The sequence below is a fragment of the Lissotriton vulgaris genome, chromosome 8, assembly GCF_964263255.1.
Source record: "Lissotriton vulgaris chromosome 8, aLisVul1.2, whole genome shotgun sequence".
NCBI classification, from domain to species: Eukaryota; Metazoa; Chordata; class Amphibia; order Caudata; family Salamandridae; genus Lissotriton; species Lissotriton vulgaris.
Window position 1 is genome coordinate 57,059,137 of NC_141696.1, and position 18,324 is coordinate 57,077,460.

Consider the following 18,324-nt stretch of genomic DNA (forward strand, 5'->3'; position numbering starts at 1 on the left):
TTCCAGTGGAGGTTGAAGTCTCCCAGGTAAATTTGATTGAGCTGTCGACCGGCGTTGGTGGATATCGTGTCCATTAGTTGTTGGGAGAAGATGAAGTTGTCACCGGGTGGGTGGTAAATAACATGAAGGGAGCACACAGGTTTGCCCTCACTAGTAATCTCAAGGCAGATGAGTTCGCAGGCGGAGAGGGAGGGGGAGGGGCCTTCAGTGACAGCTAGGTTGCTCCTGTAGATGCATGCGATTCCCCCGCCCGTCTTGCCATTCCTGTCGAGTCTAATAATGCGATACTTGGGGGGGGGACTAGTATGTCCATTATAGGTGTGGATGTCTCAGTTAACCATGTTTCAGTCAGAATGGCTAGATCAATGCCCCTTGATAAGATGAGCTCCGCGATGCCAGAGGAGTGTCTCCGGGCCGATCTGCAGTTGAGCAGGATACACTTTAGTCTAGGGGTGAGGAGGGTGGGAGAATGTTCTAAGGAGAGGGGGATATTTTTGAGATTACAAGGGACAGAACTTCTGTTGCTCAGTGTGGGTGGCCTGAGGGGATTTGTGAGAATCGTGGGTATGGGGAGGTGTGTTGTGGGTGGGCGTTTTGTGGGACCTGGGCCATAGGAGCAGAGTAGATTGTGTAAGTCTCGGCCCGAAAGGGTGTTTAGGGTGCGACGGGGACGGCCGGTGTCCTTGCGATCAGGGATAGAGGGCCAGCGCGGGGAGAGCAGGGTGGAACGGTTTGAGGGGCGAATGGAGTCCTTGTTGGGCAGGGAAGTGTAGGGTAGTGGGTGCCTGGGGTGTGTGAGAAGAAGTTCTTTGATGTTGTGGAGCTCTTCCTTGACTTGTAGGAGGGTGGAGATGATCATGTCCAGTGTTGGATTGGGGATGGAATTGGAAGTGAGAGCAGTGGGTGTGTGTTTGAGTCGGGTAATGGGGTGGGAACTGGATCGAATGTGACGGGATGTGCGCGCGATGGAGCAGGGCTCTGCGCTCCGAGTAGGTGGGGTAGCGTTCGAAGGATGAGAGAGTTTGTGAACCGGGGTCGGGGATGAGGACAGGGGGCGGTTGATAGCGTGAGTGATGGCGCTTGTGGTAGGCGGTGTGGGTGAGTTGAGGGGTGAATGTAGACTGGAGAGGGAAGGAGTGACAATAGGGGGGTGAGGGCTAAGAATGGGAGGGGATAAAGGATAAGGGGTTATGTTGAGGTAGGTGGAGTGTTCCGTGAGTCTGGCAGATGGGGTGGGGTAGTGGGGAGTGAGAGTGGGGGGGGAGAGAGGGTGAGGGTTGGTCATGTCGCGGGACGCGGGAGGTATGCTCAAGGTGGTGGAGGTGGGTTCTGCGCGACTTGTGTGAGGAGTGGGGTGGGGAATAAGGAGGGTGGGGGTATTGGTGATGTGTGAAAGGGGATGATAATCGCCAATGCATGAGGGGTGTGGGGAAGTGAGATCGGATGGGTGATCGATTACAGCAGCATCTACGACGTTCGCAGAGGTTGTGTGGTGGGGGGTGAGGAGGGTGGGGATAACGGGAGTGCGCAAAGGGGGGTGATCTTCGCTAGTGCATGGGGGAATTTGGGGGATATGAACGGGTGGTATGCAATGGGAAGTATGATCAGGAGGGTGACTGATTACCGCGGGCTGGGGAGGGGAGAGCTGTGAGATGTTCCTCAGCTGTGATGGGATCAGCATTTGAGACATTGACAGAAGCTATTTATTTCATAATCGCACACCCGTTGCGTGGTTTGATCATGGTCGGTCTTCTGAATAGCTTCTTATCCGGGTGTGTTCAGGCTTTTTTCTATATTGAAATCCACAATGAAACTTGGTTCTTACCAGACTTAAAAATAAGAATGTGTGTCCTTACAGACAGTGGTACAGTGTAAGCAATGCTTTCTCCCTGGTTTGAGTAGAAAGTGCTGCCCTGAGAGTGCAGCTCAAACCAAAAAACAAGGAGATGGTTAACGTAAGGCTTAAAGATTGTACATCAACGCACGGCTCCGTCTCTGAGACTTTGTTCTGTATTCTATCCTCATTGGTTAACTGGACTTGGGGTACCATCTGGGTTCCATGTCTGGGTCTGTCTCAGATACCTTTGTTCTGTATTCTATCCTCATTGGTTAACTGGACTTGGGTTACCATCTGGGTTCTATGTTTGGGTCTGTCTCAGAGACCTTTGTTCTGTATTCTATCCTCATTGGTTAACTGGACTTGGGGTACCATCTGGGTTTCATGTTTGGGTCTGTCTCAGAGACCTTTGTTCTATTCTATCCTCATTGGTTAACTGGACTTGGGTTACCATCTGGGTTCCATGTTTGGGTCTGTCTCAGGGACCTTTGTTCTGTATTCTATCCTCATTGGTTAACTGGACTTGGGTTACCATCTGGGTTTCATGTTTGGGTCTGTCTCAGAGACCTTTGTTCTATTCTATCCTCATTGGTTAACTGGACTTGGGGTACCATCTGGGTTCCATGTTTGGGTCTGTCTCAGAGACCTTTGTTCTGTATTCTGCCATTCGTTGGTTAATTGGATCTTGGGTACCATCTAGAGTCTATGTTGACAATGTTCTCAGTATAGCCCAGCCAAGCATTCATTATTTATTCTCTCTCTGTACTTTGAGGTTGAGATCTCTCGACTGTATAGGAATAATTTCTTCTTTCCTTGCAGTTCTCACCCAGAAGATAGCTCATTTTGAAATCGTGTGAGAAATACAAGAACCAGGATGTTAAAATGTATTTAAATACTCAATTTCGAATGTGTTGCTTTCTCCTAGTGAAGATTCTGCTAATGGGGCAGGATTAAAGCTGCTTAATACCCCAGTGAGCAGTGGATTCTGGTTACACCATTTTAACTATTGCAAGTGTGCCCTGCTAAATGAATTTTGCAATATGATTTTGGTCGTTACCTGTCTTTTTATTTTTATGTAATGAGAATGGAATGGAACGGGGAATTGAAGCAAGTTATTCCTGTTTACATGGGCTAGCCTGGGGCTCCCTTTGAACCACATTGGGCTGGGGAGATGTACAGGTTTGGACAACTGTAGAGGTTGACACAGCAACGTGAACTCCTTTTAATGTATCGGAAGAATACTAAATGTTTCTCCTTTGTACAATACGTTTACGGTGCTACTATATTATAACCAGAGGAGGCTGTGACACTGCGTCTGATCCAGACTTCTCTTTGTTGACTGTTGTTCAGATAGTAGCTTAATGTCCTTGGAGACAGAATTTAGTTTGTGAGTTTGGTTCTGATGCTGGCCCAGTTCTCTTCCTTGCAGGAGGAATTTGGTTACAACGCTGAGACCCAGAAACTTCTCTGCAGGAATGGCGAGACCCTGCTGGGGGCTGTGAATTTCTTTGTATCCAGCATTAACACGCTTGTAAACAAGACCATGGAGGACACGCTGATGACTGTTAAACTCTATGAGACGGCCAGGTAAGCCAGTCCATGATCCCACTGCCATGGGCAGTGGAGTTGTCAGTCAGTTTTATTTGTGCAAGAGACCTTGGAAATTAGCAAAGTAAAGCCCCTACCTGTATCATTGCATTTCTAGGCCTCAAACCCAGAGTTATTGCACGGTTCCTTTTTGCAAGCAGATGACACTTCATGGCCCCTAAAATAGTCACAGTTTACTCACTGAAAAGTAAAGTTGTAGTTTATTTGTGAGGACCACTTGCCCTGAACTGTCTCTGCTTCGTGATATGCAAAAAGAAATCGGTTAGATAGAACAACGGACTAGTTAGGAAAGAGCTGGGTCTTCCAGGATGGGATGCTCTTGTGTAGGCATTGGGCAGCGTATATCAGAATTTGGAATTTCCACTCAAGAGATCCTTCCACAAGGTGAAGCAGCTTACAGGTAGGCACAGCGGGCGCTGAGAGTGGAGCGGATGTTGAATTTCCGTTTGGTAAATATCAATAGCGTTAAAATCCGGGAAGTAATGGGTCTTCCAGTGCAGGGCCTTATAACAGGGAACACTGATTTACCTGTCACTCTTGATCAGAGGCAGCCATTTGGCTTTTCCAGTGGATGCTGAATCTTATTCAATCCAGACAGATCCTGCAGTGGCTCCTTGAGAAGTTGCAGGACTGGAGCAGATGTATGCAGCCACCCTAATCCTTATGGGATTGCAAACACACACTGGTACCTGTGACTGTTGGCCCTGGCAACAATCACCCTAACTTAAAGTGTACAAAAGAAACTGTGACCTGAGAAGTTGCCGCCGGGGGTAAACGCTACTAACTGATGCTCTGGAAACCTGGTTTTGGAGTGACAGCCTTGAGTCAGTCGTTAGTTCATGATCGGTCACTGAACGAACACATTAAGGGCGGTCTCTCATAGGTGTTAGCCATAAACTAGCATCCCATAAAGATGCTTGTGACCATCAGGCTCAAGGCAAGTTAAGGTGTCTTGTTGAAAGCAATCGAGCTTGAACTTTGCAATATACCACTCTGCGAGTTTGCGTTCGTTTACCCACTTCACTCATAGCATACCAGTCCCTTGCGTCCTTTTCTTGGGGTTCCCTGCCTCAAAACATGCTCATCCACGCTTGATGGAAATCCTGTTGAAAGTTCTTACTCTCTCGTCCAATCTGTCTTGATTTTGATTTTGATTTTGATTTGATTTTGATTTTAAATGTATATAGCGCACGAATGCCCGAGGGTGTCTAGGGTCTGTGCGGAAAGATTTACCAAGAATATCAAATACCGTGGCTTTAGTTGAAAAACAGCCATGTTTTTAGTGATTTTCTAAAGGAGAGTAATGTGGGGCTGAGTTTGATGTTCATCTGGAGAGAGTTCCATAGTGTTCAGAACAAAACTTCTACCTCCCCACCGAGCATTTTTGTATATGGGGGCTTGGAAGAGTTTGCTCTGTGATGATCTTAAGTTTCTGGCTGGATGGTACCAGGTGAAGTGTTGTTTCAGGAACAAGGGACAGTGCATAGCTTTGTAGGCAAGCATAAGGATTTTAATTCTATCCTCTTTTTCACTGGGAGCCAGTGAAGTTTCTTCCGGCTTTGGTAGGTAGACTGGAATTTGGGGATGTCCAACAGCAGTCGGGCGGCTGTGTTCTGCGCCCGCTGGAGTTTGTGTTGCAGCAAACAAATGATGGACGGAATGCAATGTAAACAATCTCCCCCAGTCAAAAGAACTGGGTTAAATCCATTGTTCTTTTGCCCACTACGCCACCCCAGTTTGAACCCATCCATATGCAAATCAGCCTTGACCCTGTGCCCCATGGGAACAGTCCAGACTTAACTGCCAGGCCAGGTCCTCCCTGGACTGGAAACAAGCATCCTGGGACCAGTTTCAGGGTATGTCACCCTTCATCAGCCAGGCTAGCTTGAATCCAGTTGCACAGTGAGCAAGTGACCCACGTCTGGTATACCCATCCCACTTAGGGCGAAAAGTGTTACAGCAAACAAATGATGGATGAACGCCCAAAACCGGTCCTAGAATGCTTGTTTCCAGTCCAGGGAGGACCTGACCTGGCAGTTCGGGCTGGACTGTTCCCATTGGGCGCAGGGTCAAGACTGATTTGCATATGGCTGGTTCCAAACTGCAATGGCATGTGAGCAAAAAAAACAATGGATTTAGGCCAAGATCTCCGTACAGGGGTGAATGTATGACATTGTTCTGCATTCTGTCCATCAATTGTTGTTTTTGCATTTGTCACCCTGAGTGGGACGGGTATGCCCAGACGTGGGTCCCGTGCCCTCCATGCCACTGGAGTCAAGCTATCCTGGCTGATGAGGGCTGAAAGCCCAAAACCAGTCCTAGGATGCTTGTTTCCAGTCCAGTGAGGACCTGGCCCTGCAGTTCGGGCTGGACTGTTCCCATTGGGCACAGGGTCAAGACTGATTTGCACATGGCTGGGTCCAAACTGGAATGACATGGCGAGCAAAAAAACTATGGATTTAGGCCCAGATCTCTGTACTGGGGTGAATGTATGACATTGTTCTGCATTCTGTCCATCAATTGGTGTTTTTGGGCTGGAGTTTGAGCAGATGCTGTTTTTGAAGGCCCGCAGCATAGAATGCATTGCTGTAATCAAGTCTGGCCAAGGCTAGAACAGTTACCAGTGTTTACATTTACAGGGATAAAAGTGTGAATTTTCCTGATTGTCTTAAGTGTCAGGAAGATCACCGATGAGACCTTATTAATCTGATGATGAAACATTAATTTATCTTAAAAAATGGTACCCAGATTCCTCACCTTATTGACCGGGACAGGAAGAACTCCCATACTGGGAGGCCACCAGTTCTGCGACCAATAAGAAGTGTCAGAGCCCAACAGGAGAACCTCTGTTTTTCCTCCGTTGAGCTTTAGACAGTTCGCACTCATCCATTGGTCTACGAGGGACATGCATTGGCTAAAACGGTTGGCAGTTTCCTCCACACTGCTTGAAATGGACACCACTGTTTGAGTGTCGTCCGCGTAGGAGACCAACGAAAAGCCAAACTGCTTAATCATATCAGCCAAGGGGGATCACATACAAGTTGAACAATGTGGGGCTCAACGGGGAGCCCTGTGGTACCCAAAAAGGGAGCGTAAACTGCTCTGAGCATAGGTCACCAATCTGAACATATTGAGACCTAGTGTTTAGATATTATTTGATCAAATTAAGGGCAGCGTCCTTTACTCCTGCCTCTAGGAGCCTTCCGATTAGGATCTCATGGTTAATGGTGTCATAAGCCGCCGATAGATCTAAGAGTTTCAGGGCGGCTTTTGCTCCAGAGTCCAATATTTCTCCTATCTCCTCCTTTGCCTTAACCAGGGTGGTTTCCGTGCTGGCTGCTTCCTGTTCTCTTATCTGAACCCCCCCCTCTTCTTCTCTCTTCAGTGTGTTGATTTGTTTTCTGTTGTTCCACTGTGGTTTCTTTCCACAGGCGGATGGATTTTCTTTTCATTTGTATTGCTTCAGTTCTTGTGTTTGGGATGCTCCTGCAGTTGCAACTTTCCTGGAAGTTTGAGACTGCTTGATTCCCTGTTTACCACGACCCATGTGGTATTTTCTTGAACAGTTGGCACTATGGAGCCCATTGGTCTTCTACAAGTATGTCAACAATCCACAAGATCATATTGTAAGCAGGTGCTTCTTTTATTATTGATCTGATGTATTATAGCTGTGCTGTTAAACCCTCGGTTGACCGACCAGAGGTGTTTTCTCGATGTTCCCTGTATTTAATACATATATGCTAGAATGAACTCTGCTCTCAGATGTTTTGCTTTAATTGGTGGATCAACTCACATCCCTTATGGGCACGGTTATCATGGGTCGAGATCAGTGATCAGCAATGCCACAGAATGCCCGTCTGGTAATTCACCCTCAGAAAGAATTAAAACAAACCTATTATGGATCGGAGTGAGAAGGGAAACTTTGACTCAGTGTCACCCTGGAACCTGCCTTGCTAATCATGGTAGCTATTGCGGAAAACGTTTCGAGACCCAGTCTGGTGCCTCGTAATATTTTAAAGGTGAGGAATCTGCAGTGAGAGTGTCCAATAGGAGGAGATAATTTGTTGGTTTTGTCTCTTTGCTCTGCTGCACTTGTCTTTAACCAGTCTATTCCATGCTCCACATGTTTTGTTCACTCTTCCTTTTCATGTGTTTGATCTCATTGTGGTCGTCATTGATCTCTGCCCTTTCTTTTTAAATTTCCTCTTTGCTGTATTTTAGCTCTTGTCCTCTCTTGTCGCTCTTCTGGTCTTGTTCTGATATTTGTCTTCATTGCACATAAAGTTTTGAGAGCGCGTCATCAGTTAATTTGCCTGTGTCCTGCCTCTCTGTATTAACATGTGGGAGAATAGTTCAATATATGGAAAGAAAGCAGCAGATAATATAATATCTTTTGTTATGTTATGTTAAGTATTCTTATATTGCGCAAAGCTGCCCCAGCGAAGAGGCGTCCCGGCACTGATAGCAGTGTCAGAGGAGGAGCAGGGGCTAAGTCCGAGAGAACAGGTGAGTTTTGGTGGCCTTACAAAAGGACAGTAAGCAATCCATATGACGGATCTGAACAGGGAGGGAGTTCCAGAGTTTTGATGCGAGATACCGCAAAGACCGTTCTCCCGCTCTAAGGCACTTAACACGAGGGACCACAACCAGGTGTTGCTCGGCAGAGCGTAGCTGACGGTGGGAACATATGGGCCAGGAGATTGGACAGGATCTCAGGGGAAGAAAGCTTTAATATTTTGAAGGTCAAGCATAGCGTTTTGAATTCGATCCTTTTGGCTATCGGCAGCCAATGCAGACGGTATATTGCACCCGTCGAGGAACACATTCTGCGGAGCCTCAACAGAATTCGGGCAGCTGCATTCTGGACTCGATGAAGACGAGTCACTTCTGCCTTAAAATATCGGTTGCCGTAAGGAGGGGCAGGCCATGTGTGCCAGATGTTTTTCCCTTCTTCACATCCTGCTACTCTGCTTCGCATTCTTTTTGTAAACCAGTAGAACCCAAACGTTTTTCCTGGCTTGGATGCAGATGGTGGTCTTTGAAGAGTTTCTTGCTGTCTTCATTCGGATCCATGTCAATGTCCATTTTTCACTCGCAGATAACGACAGCTAAATCTATCTGGAAATGCCTATTTTATTGATTTTGTTTTAGGTGTGTTCATATAGATGGGACCTAGCTCCGAGATGCAGCAGAGGGAGCTTTACAGGACTTTAGCAGAAGCATCTCGAATAAATGATGCTCTGCACACAGCAGTGTAGAGTGTGGCATCCTTTGAAAACCTTTTGGCAAAGGCAGGTTAGGACCTGGAGGGGTTGCAGTCTATATTTGTTCAAAGACACATTTACAATGAAAAGAATTGTATCAGGGAAAAGAAGTGATCGTTTTTTTACTAATTCAAGAGGCCAGTCACACCAGCAACGTTTGGCTCAAACTCCAAACCTTTCGTTTTTATCTCTTCCGCTACATTCTTACATCCTCAACCTATTTTCATATTTGACTTGCAACAACGTAGCCCTTTAAACCCTTCAATGAAAGTTCTTCGATTACGCAAATCTCTTGAAAAGGTAGCTTTTGCAGTGTAGAAGCTCCCTTTGGAGTTCACCGGCTCAGATTTTCACTGTCCATGATGGTCTCCATATGTGGCGGTCCTGCGACCTCTGCTGTCTTCTACCTCCACCAGCTGATGTTTCTTATCTGGATTTGATCCCCTTGTATCCCAACTTGCCAGGTCAGCCTCCCCTGCTGTTGTAAACCTCTGCCTTTATGAATTGTAGATTTGTGTTGGTGTTTTTCGAATTCATGTTTCATATCTTTTTCCCATAGATCAATGTCTTTTACTCAGCACTGTTTGTTTTCTGTCTCAGGTTGGAATATGATGCGTATCGAACAGACCTGGACGAGCTAAACATGGGTCCCCGGGATGCAGCCACCCTCTCTCGGATCGATGTAGCACAGCAGAACTTCCATATCCACAAGGAGAAATATGAGAAGCTCCGAGGAGACGTGGCCATTAAGCTGAAGTTCCTGGAGGAAAATAAAGTGAGCATGGCAACAGTCGTTGGTGAAGATGGGCTGCTCTAGAGAGTGCTCTGTTAGTGTTTATATCTGTTTATCGATATGTCATGTGTGTGTGTGTGTGTATACATACATATATATATATATATATTTTTTTTTTTTTTTACTGACAAATCCAAAGGTTAAAGTGACATTATAATTAGGTCATGAAATAAAGAAAAAAACGAACATTTAAAACCCCCCAAAACTCTAAGTTCCCCCAATATGATGAGGAAACTGGTTGAAGAACTTCATAGGGGCTGGATATTTCCTCAGATACTGGTATTGCTCCTCCCGGTCCATTCCCTGCCATGGAAGAAAGCTCCTCTTTCACTGTTGTTATGCAGAAGTTCTACATTTACAGCTCCCCACCATGGAAGTGCAGACTAATGTGGTGACTGAACTACTTCAACCTGCTCAGGCTCCCTCAGGACCCCTGATACCCATTAATGAGGCTTTTATGGATTCCCTTTTGGGCACTTGGTCAAAACCATGTTCATGTCGACCTATTAATAAGCAGGTCACTATTGTACTCCAATGCCAGACGACCTTGCCTTCCTTACTTAACACCCAGCGCCAGAGAGTCTGGTTCTACAGGCATGCACCAGCAAACTCAACGCAGATTCTTTTCCTACCTCTCTGCCTGATCGTGACTCAAAAAGAATAGAGACATTTGGAAAACACATATTCTCCTCTATAAGCCTGGCCCTGAAGTCTGTGAATGCAAGCTGCCTTCTAGGTTGCTACTGTCTTGCCCTGTATAATACTGTTGCACATGTTTTACCAGTTATTAAGGACGACCTTAGGGCTCCTGTTAACCAGGCTATTCCAAACAGTCGTGATGCGGCAACGCTTGTCATACGTTCTGGATTGGACATGATTGACTGCATAGGATGAGCAATGTGTACTCGTGAGGCCCTTTGATGCCACGCCTGGATGAGGTCTATAGACTTCTCCGGGGATGTCAAGGCTTGCCTTTTTGGTGAGAAAGTGACATTTCAAAGAGAATAGATCCACAGTACGTTTCTGTCCCCACAAGACAGTTACACCAGCAATTTTGCCCTGTCTGTGGCTACAGTAGAGGTTTTATTATTTCACCATTTTCAGACTCCTCCACCAGCCCAGCAGGCCTTCCAGCCCTTTAGTAGCCAAGGCTGCGATTCTCAGAGATAACGCTCAGGTCAGTAGGGACAACCGGCAGATCAGACCCCCCCTCCTCCAGAAGCTGCTGCTACAAAATTGCTTTAGTGCCTCCTTGCCGGCACCCAGCCACCCTATTGGAGGCAGAATCTGATATTTCCTCCAAGGTTGTCAGACAATATTTGGAGGATAAATGGGGCCTCTAAATATTCCATCAGGGCTATACTGTCCCATTTCTCTCTAACCTGCTGCACTTTCCACCACAATTAAGGCAGAGGACGGAGGACCGCATGTCCATCGTGCAGCAGGACGGGCAGGCCATTTTGGTCAAAGGGGCCATAGAGAAGGCTCTGGCCTCGGAAGTAGGAACGTGGTGTTACTCCAACTTCTTCCTTGTGCCGAAGTGGACAAAGGCTTTCATCCTACTTTGGATCTTTGCCCTCTCAATGCCTTCCTGCAGAAGGACAACTCCAGGATGCTCACGCTAGCCTGGGTCCGGTAAGCCCTACAACCTGGGACTGGCTGGTGGCACTGGGCCTGCAGGACACCTATTTCCATATCTAGTTGTGGAGGCACACTGGCGCTACTTGGGGTTCACAGTGGGCCAGGAGTGTTTTCAGTTCACAGTGCTCTCTTTTGCCCTCAATAATGCCCCTTGGGTATTCAGAAAAGTGATGGCAGTGTTCGCCGCACACCTTTGGAGGTCAGGGTACCAGTCTTCCCCTACCTCGATGACTGACTGCTGAAGGCGAGATCACTCCTGGCAGTCATCAACCACCTCCAGATGACAGCAAACCTCCTGACATTGTTGGCATTTACTGTCATTGTGCCAAAGTCACTCCAGAGTCCTACGCAGTTACTGCTGTTCATCTGAGCGATTCTACATATAGTACATTTTTAGCCTTTCCCATGGAGAAGAGAGTCCGGGAAATTCAGGCTATCATCCCAATATTTTAGGCTCGTCCTGGATCTCAGTGCGAATGACTCTGGGACTCGTGGGGGTGTTGGCCTCCTGCATCCTGACTGCCAAACATACAATGTGGCATCTGCAGTGGTGGCTAATCGACCTTGATTGGTTCAGTGGCAGACTTCTCTCCATAACCCTCCCAATGCTGACAGTGGGCACAGATGCAACATTACTGGGTTGGAGAGGCCATCTGGGAGAGGTGGAGATCAGAGGTCTCAGGATAATGGTGGAAAATCCACTCCACATCAGTCTGTTGGATCCAAAGGTGATCTGCTTAGCAGTGAAGGCCTTTCGATCTATCATCAGAGAAAGGCTGGGGCAGGTGACCACAGACAATGCCCCCTCAATGTGGTGCTGTAAGAAACAAGGTGGAGTGAGGTCCTGGATCCTGTCGCAGGAGCCTCTGTGTCCATGGCAGTGGCTGGACCATCAAGGAGTTTCTCTGGAGTTTAATCACCTGGCAGCTGCAGTTGACCTCCTTTGACCTTCCTCCTGAGATCATTGTTGTGGCGAAGTGTCCCTCCACTAAATCGGTGTATTACAGTTGTTGATAAATTTGTGGCTTGGTGCCCCACCCGCCATTGACCCACTACATTCCAAGTTGGCTGACGTTTTGCTGTTTGATTTGACCCTGGTCTAGCAAGGACTTGCATTAGGCACTGTTAAAGGTCATTTGTCAGCCTGTTTTGCATTTTGGTGGTTGCTGGAACAACCTTATTTAATCAACCTGTTATGAGGAGATTTTTGAAAGGTTTGTAACATTTGTTTCCACCAAAACCTTTAGTGATGCCTCAGTAGGACGTGCACTTAGTCCTCACTGTTTTTGATCTACACCCCTTTTGAGCAGGTGTACAATTGTGCTTTGAAACTTCTGACACAGAGGACAGTCTTTCTCATTGCCATACCAACAGCTAGACGTTTGAGTGAGCTGCTAGTTATTTCTGTAAACCCACTGTATACCACTCTCTCCCCAGATAAATTGGTATTGAGGTCCAAAACTACCTTTCTCCTGAAAGTGTTCGCTCCTTTTCATGTCAGGTAGGCTGTCCCCCCTTTTGCATTTCTCTGCTCAGCACCATCCCTCTAAAGAAGAAAAATGATTCAATCGTTTAGACCCTAAGACAGCACTACATTTTTATATCGATCGTAGCAAGGAACATCTAGTAAACAAACCGCTCTTTGTAGGGATTCCTGAAGCAAGGAAGGGCAAGGCAGTGCAAAAATAGGCAATCTCTCAATTAATTTGTCCCTGCATTACGATCTGGTATGCACTGGTGCAGAAGCAGCCTCTAGAATGCTTGCACGCACACTTCACGAACACCAAAGCTGCAACCACTGCATTATTTGTCCTAGACTTTTGTCAGGGGCCACATCGGCATCGGTACACAAGTTCACGAAGCACTACTGTCTCAACAGGCAAGTCCTTCGAGAAGGGCATTTTGCCTGCTCAGTCCTACAGGACTTTTTGGAATGAACCAGTTCACAGACCCACTGCCTTGGGATGTACTGCTACAGTATCTATTTATAAGATGAGGACTCTACGGTTAGAAGTATCCTTCAGAAAAGCAAGTTACTTACCTTTGGTAACGATCTTTCTGGTGGATACTCTATCTAACCGCTGATTCCTCATTGTCCCTCCCAACTTCCCTTTCTGAAAACTGGACTCTTTTTATATCTAAAGAGGTCCCAAATCAAGACAGCTGAGCACTGTCTATACCAATCTGCCGATTAGCTTTGTGTCTCAGAATACGGACAGACAAGAAAGCAACCGATGTCAGCATGAATGGGTGGTGCCTTTCACTTTCAGAGCAGAATGACATTGGCACGCAGTCGCATTACTGCACCTGCCGGAGGTGGTACAGAGCTGCCAGCTCTTTCAGAAGACTCAACATATATAGAATTGCTCCATCTGTCGCTGTAGTTCATTGGCAGTAGATGAGTTCAAAGACTTAAGGCGACTAAACAGTTATTCAACAGCACAACATTTGCAAAATAAACTGAAAGAACTAAATAAAAAAAAAAAACATTATTTATTGTTACAAATAAATGCACTTTACATAAAATACTCACTCATACCTGCTTCATTCATATTCACATGCAAACAACACATCCACAAATTTAAAATCACAATATTCGAAAGACAAACAATAATAATCCGAGATAGCTGATGAATTTTTACAGGAGCTAATCAATCTTACTCCATGTCTGTTAGAACAGTTCAAAATATTTTGACTACTTCAACATTGGGTGAGACAATGATTAAAAATCCAAAGGTTTTGTAATGGGACTGCGGAAACAAACAGGTTGGCACAGACTCAGATGATTTCGATGGTTTCTATGCGCGTTTCTGTGCAAAAAGGGCCTATGTCCAGAAGAGCCACAACGTTAGAAAACTTGATATCCTGAGATGAGCAGGAATCTATGAAGTGCAATGTGGAGAGTTAGCGCTTTGTCCAAGAACGTAAAGCATTAAGCGCCTGCTCTCGACTGGTGGCTGTCAGAATGATCTGGAAAATAGTGCCCAAAAACTACCGCCAGGGTAAGTCACAACCAGAGAGGGTACAGCGGAAAAACAATAAGACCACAGGATGTAGGGATTTCGTTAAATACAAAGCACAAACGTAATGGCATTTGGATGTCTCACGAATCAACAATTATCCAAAAGGTGAAAAAATTTTAGGCCAGCAGAGAATGTATATTTTCTACTGCTCCAAAAGCTTCATCTGATATATTATGCTCAGAGCGCGAGGAGACCGGTGTGGGCCATTAGGATGAGTTTGTATGGTTTTCAGGATGACTCAAGAATGCACGATGTTGGAAACCTCCCTCAAAAGACGTCCTCCACGTAACAGCAGGAGAACATTTGCCAAGAGTGAATATTTCATGGGCAGATAGAATGATGAAACAATTCATGTTTGAGAGCTCAATCAAAATTTGGTAACAAGGCTCTTTGTTAAGTGCATGAAATGCCAATTCTTTCCAATCAGGTGGTAGCACTCGGAGTTGAGGGGAGAGGCATGTTCGATCTCACAGTGAAAAACCTTTGCGTATGCCTTTCCACCACTTCCGCTGACTCCACCGGTCATAAGGGCAGTCAAGAGGAAACCGTGCGAACTGATTCTTGAAGCACTTGCATGCCTCATCTTATAGGTTCATAAGTCTTCTTCATCTACGAGAAGCTCCCTATACTTGCCTCTGCAGCTGCCAGGATCTTCTCTCCAGTGAAGAAGGCCAGGTTTTTCATCACTCCAGTATCTCTCACATTGACAGCACGGCTCCTGAAAACATGAAAATCTTGATATCCATTCAGACTGCTGTGCAATCCTACCTCAAGCCCTCAACTATAAAAACTTACCATGCCAAGTGGAAGGGACTCTGCATCTGGTGCATATATGAAGGATTGGGCCCTCTGACTTCAGAGCAACTCAAAGTACTAGTATACCTGTTGCAGTTGGCAAAATCTGGATTGAAACACTACTCTATTATTGTTCATCCAACTACTTTCACTAGATTAAGACTTTCGCCTGACAAGGCTTCTTTAACAGCTTATTGAACCATCAAACAATTTATTAGAGGGCTTTTAAGAGTGTTACCACCACTGTGGCAACTATCAGCTCTTGAACAACTGATAAAACCACCATTTGAACCAAAGATAAAGCAGATCTCAATAAGCAACATGGAAAACGGCTCTTCTGTTGGCCTTCATATCGCCCAAAAACCAAGGAAAACAGGAGCATTCTCTATTAAAGAGCAGCTTTTCCGATCCAAATGGAATCTGAAATTCAGCCCAACTGTATCGAATGATTTCAATCAAAATGAACCTGTGATTCTTAAGTTGTGCTTCGAAAATCATTTGACAGTCACTGAGAGAATTATTTGGACGTTCGACAATGTTTGAGATTTTATATTGACCGAGCAAAGACTCTCAGGAGGTTTGACCAGTTATTATTGTCCTTTACCGAAACCCTCCGCATCTAAGCCTACAGCGCCGAAGCCGTCCTCTCCGAAACCATGAGCGTCAACCGAACACTCACCAAAGGGTAGCACCAGAAGCGCTCCCAAGAACAGATCAGCACTGAACTACATTCAGCTCAAAATGGTCCTCATAAAACGGACAGCATGACAGTGATGTATTCCATACAGAAACAGAGATTCACTCATTCCTTTCAGCTATCGCAGCTAGTCCAAAGCATCTGGAAATTAGCAAAACACCATCACATTCACCTCCTGGCAGAATATCTTCGGGGTGTTTGCAGATCTCTTATGCTGGACGCACCAACAGGTCCGTGAGTGGGAACTATACAGACAAGTCCTTCAGCAGTACTTCCAAATCTGAGGTATGCAGTAGAAAACACCAAATACCAACACTTCACTTCCAGGTTTCATCACCCATAGTTACAAGGCAATGAACTATGGATGAATTGGTCAGGGAGATTTGCCTACGCTTTCCCGCCTCTCCCACAACTTCCATATATGGTGAGGAAGCTCAGACAAACCTCTCTCACCCAATTTTAGAGGTCCCCACATGGGCCCGACAACCATGGTGTAACACTCTACTCAGATTGTCGAAGGCCCCCAATGAGAGGCAGGACATTCTCACGCAAAATTAAGGGACCATCAGACACCCAGATCCCAATCACAGATCAATCTAGCAATCTACCTCCTGTAGTCCTAGAGTTTGGGACCTAACCCTACCATCAGACTATATGGACATCCATAAAGAGGCAAGGCCACAAGAACCTGCTACATAACGAAGTAGAAAAAATGTGTATATTATTATACCGCTCAACACACTGGCCCTATCAACCCTGCAGTACAAAATGTATTATGTTACCTTCTGCATCTTCAACGATCAGGCCTACACATCTGTACACCTTCCCTACACAGCTAAAACAGGGAACTACTTATACTGTTTAGATTCTCCGTTGTTGAAGTGTTCATGGAAGGTTTAAAAAAGTTAACATCTCCAAGAACTCCACCTGCTCCAGGCTGGAGTCTTAATGTTGTACTAACTAGACTTATGGACCCCCCTTTGAGTCCTTACACTAATGTTCAACTCGGTACCTTTCATGGAAAGTTGCTTTTCTAGTGGCAGTTACCTCACTAAGGAGAGTAAGTGAAATACAAGCGCTCACTCTACAAGAGCCGTTCTGTCAGCCTCATCAGGATGGAGTTATCCTAAGATCCTATCCAAAGTTTTTACCGAAAGCCGTTCATCTCTATCAGACAATTGAGTTGCCAGCTTTCCTTCCCAATTCACAGACAGTAGCAGAAAGAGTTCTTCACACTTTAGATGTAAAGAGAGAATCACTATACTACATTGACAGAACGAAATCAATTAGGAAAACACAAGTGTTTGTAGCTTTTTCCAGTTTAAGACAGGGGCACGCTATAGCAGGGATTGCTAGATGGATATTCAGATGTAGTCAAACTTATTATGCCAAAGCCAAAAGAATGTTAACAGGCCCCCATTCCCCAGCCCCAAGGGCACATTCTACTAGGAAAAAATGTGCATCCCTGCCCTTCTTCTAGCAGATATTTGCAAAGCATCTACTTGGTCAACATCACAACCATTTACTAAACATTGCTCTGTGGATGTTCTAGCACACCAACATGCATGCGTAGGACAAGCTTTACTAAGTCATTATTTCAAACATTTGCAACACCCAGTAACTAGCCACTGCATGGGAAGAACTGCTTTACAGACTGTGCAGACCATGTTTACCTGTTGCAACACATGCTACAAATGGATTATGTAACTTAGCTTGTAAGCATCTTATTTGTGGCATGTAGTGCTGTAGATTCACATGCTTCCACCCACCTCCCTGAAAGCGGATTGTTGTTCCAGGTAATACTTGGATAATTCATATATTCACTTTGTTTACATTCACATTGCATTGTCATAAGTATAGGCTATTTCTAGCTCGGCTACATCTGCATCTGATGTGAGAAAACCAATCTGAAGATGGAGCTGATGACCATGCATGTTACCTCAAAGCAAAACAAGTTGCAAACATCCAAGCCCAACACTAGATGGCAGAATTATGCATAGCATGTGAATCTACAGCACCACATGCCACGAATAGATGCTTACAAGGAAAGTAACATAATTGTTATTCATTTGGTTTTACCCACCTCCGAGCTCTTTAACAGGAATGGTACAAGGGAGGTGTCTGTGGACGTTTAGCCAGTTCTGGGATTCGTAATGAGTCCGGGGTACCTAAAGTGAATTAGGGTGTCACATTATGAGTCCACATAGTGCCCTCTCTGTGATGTGATTTTGGTGGAACAACTGTGCACTGGGGGAGTCTCCTATTTTGCCTATTGTCTTATAAGATAGACATGCAATGGAGCTGTTCTTGCACGTCTTAACAGCAGTAGTGTGTTTGGTGGTCTTTGAAGTGCTAAAGTCCCAGCCTTTAAAATTGCTTAGAGTGTTATGTTCTAGCCATAGGCTGTGAAGAAAATGTCTTCAGATCATTTCAGGACGTTGTGTTTGTCTTAGGTAGGGAGAAAATTACACTGGGTGGTTTGCATAGATGTATTTATTTATTTAGGAGTTGTACAGCACACTGTATGTACATTGTCTATTACTTCAGAGTGCATAAGGGATAGATGCATTGTCCCATCTGTTGACCGTGATAGAAAGATCCAATCAGCCTGGGTAGGTGCCCATAGCCGAGGTTCTGAGACCTCCGCTCTTGAGAGTCTGGAAAGT

At 45.6% G+C, this 18,324-nt stretch overlaps 1 protein-coding gene across 13 annotated transcripts in view; it reads left to right on the forward strand.

Moving 5' to 3' along the window:
• ARFIP2 (ARF interacting protein 2) overlaps window positions 1-18,324 on the forward strand; it is a 274,219-nt gene that overhangs the window by 250,330 nt on the left and 5,565 nt on the right. For 7 of the 13 annotated variants that reach the window (XM_086933705.1, XM_086933700.1, XM_086933696.1 and 4 more), the window contains 2 exons: window positions 3,252-3,424; window positions 9,310-9,484. In XM_086933705.1, coding sequence (XP_086789831.1) covers window positions 3,252-3,424; window positions 9,310-9,484 — 348 coding nt within the window. The remainder of the gene's footprint in view (window positions 1-3,251; window positions 3,425-9,309; window positions 9,485-18,324) is intronic. The other 6 variants (XM_086933698.1, XM_086933702.1, XM_086933694.1 and 3 more) reach the window with 1 other exon arrangement.